The 9353-nt window shown below is 39.8% G+C and overlaps 1 protein-coding gene across 1 annotated transcript; it reads right to left on the bottom strand.

Annotated features, from left to right (window-relative positions):
- Positions 1-770: 770 nt before the first annotated feature.
- Positions 771-2192, bottom strand: LOC132013726 (tripartite motif-containing protein 60-like). Its single transcript, XM_059393931.1, has one exon. The coding sequence runs from the start codon at positions 2190-2192 to the stop codon at positions 771-773; it is 1422 nt and encodes a 473-aa protein (XP_059249914.1).
- Positions 2193-9353: the final 7161 nt, after the last annotated feature.

The following is a 9353-nucleotide window of genomic DNA, read 5'->3' on the forward strand; positions in this document are numbered from 1 at the left end:
GCCAGTACCATACTGCCTTGATGATTACATCTTTGTAACAGTTTAAGTCTGGAATTGTGATGCCACCAATTTTGGTTTTCTTTTTTAACATTCCTTTGGCTATCTGGGGTCTTTCCTGGTTCCATACAAATTTTAGGATTGTTTGTTCCAGCTCTGTGATAAAAGTTGATGGTATAAAAAAAAAAAAGAGTTGATGGTATTCTGACAGGGATTTAATTACACTGAATGTATAGATTGCCCCAGGTAGCACAGACATTTTAACAACATTTGTTCTTCCAATCCCTTATCATGGAACATTTTCCCACTTCTTTGTGTCTTCTTCAATTTCTTTTGAGTGTTGCGTAGTTTTCTGAGTAAAGATCCTTTATCTCTATGGTTAGGTCTATTCCTAAGAATCTTATGGCTTCCGGTGCAACTGCAAATGGCCATTAACTCCTTAATTTTTCTTTCTTCTGTCTCATTATAACCACATTTAAAAGAAAAAGTAAACTCTACCCGCAACATGGGGCTCAAACTCACAACCTGAGATCAAGAACTGCAAGTAGTACTGGCTGAGCCAGTACCCTATAATCAGATTTTTTAAGAAGCGGCTGAAATGAAAATAAAATCATTCTGGTTGTTTAAAGGGAAAACTAAAAGTAAAACAAAACTAAAGCAAAAAGTCAACAACAAAAACCGCAACAGAACTGTTGAGACTACATTCATTGGCTTAGTTTTATCTACCACTTGAAACAAACAAACAACAAAAATAAGAGTTTTACAATAATTCATCATTCAGAATCTGTCACTGTACAGATTTTAAGAGGTTTTGAGTCAGTTCCAGTATAGAAATAAGGCCAAAGTGTTTCTGTAAAATAATAGTTAAAAATATAGAGAAGGGATCTATCACTCAAATTATAAAAAGAAATCTCACACAATTCACAGTCTAAAAAAACGCCAATTTTTCTAGGTATTACTTTTGGCAGAAGATTAATTTTTTTAGGACCCAATGCAATATAATTACTCTGACTACATCGTCCAACACCCCATAATCCATCCTGTGCTAAAATTGGTTGCTTCTGATTCTTTCTCCTTCTGGGAAGAGAGTCTTTACAGACACCCACGATCCATTCAGGCTTATCTTTCACTTTCACCTCCCAATACTGCCTGCCAGAATTATAACCCCTAGAACCCAGAATAGCTGGAGAGAGATAGAACCTCCTTGGGTTATGAGGTAAGTTATGCCTTTTATTTCCATACTGGACAGTTTTTCTATCTTCGGAGACAATAAGCTTACGATGTGCTGTTTCAGGATCGAGAATTAGATCCACCTGAAATCTGTTGATAATTTTATTTAGGCCAGAATATTGTGGAGCAAGATGGTAACCATATTCCTTTAACTGGAATGAAAAAGGCTCAGGGGCCTTTAAGGTTTTATACCTATGGTAGATGCTTTTAACATCTGTCAGTAATTCCAGCTCTGATTTAGTAGATTTACCCTCTATCTCCTTTGATAGATGTTTTAATGTGGAAAGATGACTTGAAAATGTTGTTAGGTTTTCATTTAGTTTTGTTAAAATATCCATTTCATCATCTTGTAATTGCCGAAGAACAATCTCTTGCTCATTTTTGAGAAACAACAAAATTTGTTCAAATTCAGACTTTATTTCTTCTCTCCTACACTGTACCTTCTTCTTCAGTTCCAATGATTTTCTGCTTTGCATAGTTATCACCTTTTCTACTTGTTCTACTCTCTCCTTCCATGGTTGAATGCAATTCTGCAATCTTTTCCTATGATAAGGAGCAGCCTTCTCTATGGGCCAAATATAGTGACTCCGGTGATCAGTGGAGAAACTACACTGTGGACATAAAACTTCTAGGTCCTTCTGACAGAAAAATGTCAAAACCTGATTATGTTTTTCACATATAAGCTTCTCTTCCTTCCTCTTCCTCTTGCTTCTTCTTACCCGAAGTAGCTTAGCAATTTCAATCAAATTGCTCAATTGGGGATTGCTTGTGAATTTCCTTTCTGGAGAGCAGTGACGGCAAAAGGGGCAGGGGAAAGTACCATTTAGATCCTTCCAGAACATACTGATGCAGGAGAGACAGAAGTTGTGCCCACAGTTGATGGTCACTGGCTCTTTCAAGTAGTCTAGACAGATGGGACAGCTAGCCCCTGTTTGGAGGTCTGCCAGGGCCGTCATAAACTCCATTGAGCCGTGAGTAAAGGTGAAAGGTATGTCCTTTAGTAAAGCTTGGCTCTCTATCGCTCAAGATCCAGCTAAGGAACAGTGGAGGATATCCTCCCACAGACCTTGAAAACTGACCAGCTTCCAGTTTCACTGGATTGGCATGTTAATGATAGTCCATATAAACCTGTTTATCCCACTGCCCCTTAGCTCTAGAGTCTTTTGCCAAGAATACTCCACAGGCTGCAGTCTATTGCATACTAGAACGTATCAGCTGGGCTGCTGTTCTTCCCACTCAATGCTATAAAGTCAGGCTTAATGACTTTCCTTTTCAAGAAAGCAGCTGTAGCAGCCCTGAAACAGATAATACATTATATGTTAATAAAAAAGCAAGCAAGCAAGCAAGCATGTACCTGTAGGTCCAAGACTAGGAATCTTTCCTATGGATGAGAAAGGCATTCAGTTAAAAATATGACACCACAATCTTCAATGTATTAAAACAGTCACACAAGACTCATCAGTAAATGCTAAAATCATTGAAAAAACAAAACAAAACAGGAATTCATAGTTATAGTCATTCATCTCACATATTTCAACAACAGCAACAAAACCTGTAAGATAGCCTTGCCAAAAAAAAATTCCATCTCAAAAAAAAAAAAAAAATTCCATCTCAATCCAGTCATAAGAAAACAAGTAGTCTAACTTAAATAGGGGGGGCATTCTACAAGACAATCAGTATGTATTCTTCAAAATGTAAATGTCATGAAAAACAAAAAAGTTTCAGAAATATGACAGACAAAAATATAATACACAATACCTGATTGAATCTGGGATCTTAAAAGATAAACTAAAAGAATATTTCCGGGATAAATGGGAGAATTTTAGTTATGAACTACATTTCATATTCTATCAGTATTAAATCGTGTTAACATATTAATTTACCATAGATAAGAAGTAAAAACATCCTTGTTCTTAGGCAATATATACTTCGGTAAGCAGGGACACCATCTTGATGGTGGCAACTTACTTTCAGAAGTCTCAGTAATTTTAAGATGTGTAACAAAAAGTTAGAAACTGGTGCATCTAAGCAAAAGGTTTATCTAAAGGTTTTAAATGTTCGAAATAAAAGAGTTAGGGAGAGGGGCACCTGCGTGGCTCAGACAGTTAAGTAACAGCCTTTCATCTCACGGTCCTGAGATTGAGCTCCATTTTGGGCTTCCTGCTCAGTGGGAAGTCTATTTCTCCCTCTCCCTGTGCTGCTCTCCAGTTTGTACACTCTCTTGCTTGTGCTCTCTCTCAAATAAACAAAATCTGAAAAAAAAAAAAAAAAAAAAGAAAGAAAGAAAGAAAGAAAGGAAGGAAGGAAGGAAGGAAGGAAGGATGGATGGATGGATGGATGGAAGGAAGGAAGAAAAGGTAGTGAGAAAATTTCCCGGCTTGTTTTTAAGATACCTAACACACCTGGAGCGCCTGAGTGACTCAGTCAGTTAAGCATCTGCCTTCAGCTCGGGTCATGGGATCGAGCCTTGCATTGGGCTCCCTGCTCAGCGGGAACCCTTCATCTCCCTCTGCCTGCCTCTTTCCCTCCCTTCTTCTCCCCCCACAGTAAGTAAAATCTTTAAAGAAAAAAGTCTATTACATTTGAATCCTGGTTCAGCTACTTAGTGTATACTTCAGGAAAACCCATGTAACTTTTTAAAATCCCATTTCTTTGATCTATAAAAATGGGGATTATAACATTTATTTACTTCCTTATTTATTTATGTTTTCCTTATTTGACAGAGAGCATGCACAAGCAGGGGGAGTGGCATGCAGAGAGAGAGGGAGAAGCAGGCTCTCCACTGTGCAGGGAGCCCGATGCAGGGCTCAATCCCAAGGACCCTGAGATGATGACCCATGCCAAACCCAGACGCTTAACTCAGGTTCCCCTATAACCCCCTTTTAAATAAGAAGATCACATAAATGGCAGCCAACATGTCTACTATTCTTGGCCAATAAACTATTTATTAAAGATTTTATTTTTCACATTATCCCAACATTCAACGTGGGGCTTGAACCTACAACCTCGAGAGATTAAAAGTCACATGCTCCACCTACTAAATCCGCCAGGTGCCCCACCTTTCTATTTTACATTTCTTTCAACCTGGATCCAAACAAGGCCGACATGTTACATTTACTTATTAGCACCCTTAAGTAACTTTCAATCTAGAATAGTGTCTTCTGCCTCTACCTTTGTTCTGGTGGACTATCCCAAGTTCCACATTACCTACTGGTTTTTGCTATATAATTTTAACTTATCCCTCATACCATCACTGTTTAAACGATTAAACCTTTCCTCTCAGTTAAACCTGTCAATAACTCACCAACAGTCAAGACAAAGCACTCCCCTTGGCTTACCATTCAGAGCCCTTCACCCTTCATACCTTATTATCTTCGTCTTCACCTGCCTATGGTCCCTGAAAGTAGTTTTTTTTTCTTTTCTTTTCTTTAAAACAGAGATGTTATGTTCTCCTTCCTACTTAAATGACTCAGCTGGTTATACATTACCTTTTCCTCCCTTCTTTCCTTGGGACTAAGTTCTGCTCCTTTTGGAGACTCCAAGACAAATTTTCTCTAAGACGGTTTAGTATGTGTTAGGCACTAAGCTAGGATCTTTCATGTAGTCACTGATTCAATTAAACTCTCCGAACAACTCTATAAATTAGGAGCTACTATTATCCTCAATTAGAGTTGTAAAAAACGAGTCTGCAATAATCTGAGTACACTCATACAACATTGCATTAATTGGCACGATAATCACAAAGCTGTACTGTCCCTCCTTCACACTCCCACAGAATCCTATGCATCCCTCTACATCTATTTCAAAGCAACTTATATTTTTCATATTTGATATAGTCACAATTCTTCACATTTGATAACATATTCAAACACTTAGGAGGAAGGACAGGGCTTTACTGATTCTAACACTATCACAGCAAAAAGATAACACACATCAAGAAGCAGCAATACCATATAGAACTGGGTCTTCATCTAACTCTGCCACTTAACTAGCTGTATGCCCTTGGCCAAATTAGTTTCTCTGAACTTCAGTTTTCTTTTCACAAAGAAAGAAATAATAATTATCTATAATTGTAATTATTAAACATGAAAATAAAATTAACGCACATGTCACAGTGCCTGCCATTTAACAAAGGTGCAATAAAAAGTATTATAAGACAGCTCATAAAATCTCAAAAGCTCTCAGAAATCTTGCTCAAATCACATATTTCTACTACACATACAGGCATACCTTATTTTATCATGCTTTACAGGACTGTACTTTTCATATACCGAGGCTTTTTTGGTTTTAACAAATTGTGGTTGAACAGATTAAGAGTTAGTAGCTGCTTGGGGTGCCTGGTTGGCTCAGTGGGTTAGAGCCTCTGCCTTCAGCTCAGGTTCTGGTCCTGGGATGGAGCCCAAATCGGGCTCTCTGCTCAGCAGGGAGCCTGCTTCCTCCTCTCTCTGTCAGCCTCTCTGCCTACTTGTAATCTGTCTGTCAAATAAATAAATAAATAGATCTTTATAAAAAAGAGTTAGTAGCTGCTTATGGACAAGGAGAAAAAAGTCGTTTCTTGAGATGCAACCCCTCCTGGTAAAGGTGCTATGAAGACTGTTGAAATGGATTTAGACTATGCCATAAACTCAGTTGACAAAGCAGTAGCAAGGTTTGAGGATAGACTCCCAATTTTTGAATAATTTCTACTGTGACTACAATGCTATCAAACAGTATTACATGTCAACAGAGAAATCATTCATGAAAGAAGAGTCAAAGTGGCAATTTCTACTGTCTCATTTTAAGAAACTGCCACAGCCACCTCAACCTTCAGTAACCACCACCCTGATCAGTCACCAGCCATCAAACAGAAGATCCTCCACCAGCAAAAAGATTATAACGCACTGGAAGTTCAAATGATGGTTAGCATTTTTATCATTAAATTATTTAAAGTATGTACACTGTTATTTTTAGACAGAAGGTTATTGCACACTAAAGTATAGGGCAAACATAACTTTTATATGCAATGAGAAACAAAATTCGTTTGACTTGCTTTCTGACAGTGATCTTGAACTGATCCCACAGTACATCTCTGAGTCGTGTGCGTGCACCAGTGTAGGCACGTAATATAAAAAGTACTGATATTAAACCTAAAAGCTGTTATGTCTCATATAGCTTCTAAGTCCTTCATGACTGGTAAAGGAATTAGCTTCTACCAGGTTCACTATAATAACGTGATGTAGGAAATTTTCTTGCACTGATTTTGGAGGCACAGGAGAGGAGCTTCAGAATTTTAAAATGAACTTTTAATTCTATATTAAAATACATTCAATTTGTAATAAATTCCAATAACACAGAACTACATAAATAAAGCATAGTCTCTTCCAAGCTACTCTTCCTACTTGTCCACACTATGTTATACCTAATGACTAAGGCTTCAGTGACTTCTCATTCTTGCCTAATACTTTCAAAATGGAGGGCACCTGAGTGGCTCAGCTCAGTTGGTTAATCATCTATCTGCCTTTGGCTCAGGTCATGATCCCAGGGTCCTTGGATGGAGCCCCACATCAGGCTCCCTGCAGGGAGCCTACTTCTCCCCCCTGAGTGTGCACTCTCTCTTGCTCTCTGATAAATAAATAAATAAAATCTTGAAAAACAAAAAAAAAAACTTTCAAAATAGGTACTTTTTTTAAAAAAAGTTTTTTATTTAAGTAATCTCTACATCACACGTGGGGCTCAAATTCACAACCCCGAGATGAAGAACTGCAGGCTCCTGAGCCCCCAAAACAGGTACTTCTGAGTAAACGAAGATGTGGAATCCATTGGGTTCAGGGTGAGGCTGCATAGAATGGTCAGAGATTAGAAAATGGGCTGAAGAAGTTTTAAGAATCTTGCCCAATAAACAGCATACTGAATTGCAAAGGATAATGGGAAAATAAAAATCAAGAAAAAATATGTAACTTTTTAAAAAAGTATGTGCAAAAAAAGAGGACTCAGTAGGGTTCAAGAACATAAAATAGATACTCACTCCAGGAATCACTGTGCCCCACTTTTTCCAAGTGCACACACTGGTCAGTTTTCCCTACTTTCCAGAGTAAAGCCATTAATAGACTAGAAAGCCAAAAGAACCAGCTTTGTGGGAGCAGACTGCTACCACCCCAGTTAACTCTCCTTTTCTCTCTTCCCCCTATAGTATGAGTCTCCTTTCTCCTCCAAAACAGAATGGTGTTTCCAATCAATTCCCTAACTCTGTAACTATACTGATCTTTCCAAATATAAATATAATCCTTTTATCTTCCACTTAAAACATTCCACTAGTTCTTTATTACTCTAAGAAAGTAGCTCTCAAAGCTTAGATAGCATCAAGATTACCCAAACACCTTTGTAAAAGACTACTGGGCCAAATTCCTGGTTTCTGATTCAGTTGGTGGGTTTTATTTTTCTAAGTTCCCAGATGATGTTGCTGCTCAAGGGACCACAGTTTGTGAACTGCTGCTTTAAGAAAAATAAAGCTTTAAGACCCATCAAGATCTGGTCCTAGCCTGTTTGCTTAGCTCCCCACCCAATCATACATCGTAATTCTGATTTGATTCTACAATAATTTTTGAAATTCCTTAGCAGGTATGTCCAACTCTTTCTGCCAGACTGTGCGCTTCTTGGTGGGAAAGTGTCTCCAGCTTTATTTTTATTCTTGGGCAATACAATGGGTGCTCAAAAAGTATTTAATAAATAAAGAGAACCTGTGGTAGATTTCTAGCTCTCAGTTTCAACCACCATCACCTTGAAGGACTCTTAACATGCCTGAGCCTAAACCAGCTCATCTCAAGAGTGAAATGGTTCATTCCCAATGGTAAGATCTCTGTGTAAGATCTTTGTGAGAGTAAAAGGATATTTCAATTGGCCAGGAGGTGTACGCACTGTGGAGTAGTGGGTTTTTAAACGGTGGCTACCACTCCATCCTCTTTTTTTTTTTTTAAAGGTTTTATTTATTTATTTGACAGAGAGAGATCACAAGTAGGCAGAGAGGCAGGCAGAGAGAGAGGAGGAAGCAGGCTCCCTACTGAGCAGAGAGACCGATGCGGGACTCGATCCCAGGACCCTGAGATCATGACCCGAGCCGAAGGCAGCGGCTTAACCCACTGAGCCACCCAGGCGCCCCCCACTCCATCCTCTTAACTTCCCATCTCGCCTCCCTCCTCTCTTCCACCAAAGACGATATTCTTTGGCAATAATCCAGCGTTTTCACAATTCTCGTCCCAACCAACATCATCTTGAAAATTTCACTGAAACAGGGCTACCACTCCCATCCTGATTCCACACGTCTGAGAATCAGGAGCTGACGTTTTCACAAGACCCTCGCCACACTGAGGAGACCCAGTCTTAGACAAGCTATGACCCCGAGGTCTAGCGCCCAGCAGATGCTGAGGAGGCCCTTGCTCAGCTGAACCTCACGACACCCCACTCGGCTTACCTGGAACCGATGACGCACTCAGCACCTCTCAGACCAGAAACGCTGCGCTCCAGAGCCCGCTTCAGCCTTCAACAGAGAGCCCTCATCTGCGTGAATGGGCGGGTTCTCGCCAGAAGCGCACCCGCGACCGTTGCGGCGATTGGCTATCCCTCCGGAAGTGGGTAGGGAATCGCCCGCTCAGGCTCACTGTCCCTGAGTGGCCAAGGAGACTGGGAAGAGCTTTCAAGCGTTACTGAGGGCGTTTCCTTCAGTCATCAAGCAGCTGTTGTCATCAACTGATTTTTCCCAGTGGCAACCTTTTGTATAGTCTTACAATTTTTACTCCTGTGAGCAATTTGAGGATCACAGTAAGATTTCAGGTTGGTTTTAAAAGAACGCCTTCCTCGTCTCAGACACGAAGGGAAGGCAGAGTTCTAGGCAGACTTGGTGGTCACTTTGGGATGGCAGGTGAGGACAGAGTAAGCTTTGAAGTGAAAGAGAAGCAGTCGCCTGAATGGATCAATTTGCATCTCTGTGGGTTAGTGGGTGGGTCCGTCCCACCCTGTAGAACTATGCCCCACCTCAACTCTGACTCTCCCAAAGTCCCTTCTGAGGAAGTGATATTTAAGGTGAAATTCAAGGCGTGGATTTGAGTTACTTCTTGTTAAGTCTTTAATGCTGAAGGAAGAGCCAGTGAGGA

This window comes from Mustela nigripes, chromosome 1, assembly GCF_022355385.1.
Source record: "Mustela nigripes isolate SB6536 chromosome 1, MUSNIG.SB6536, whole genome shotgun sequence".
Taxonomy (NCBI): domain Eukaryota; kingdom Metazoa; phylum Chordata; class Mammalia; order Carnivora; family Mustelidae; genus Mustela; species Mustela nigripes.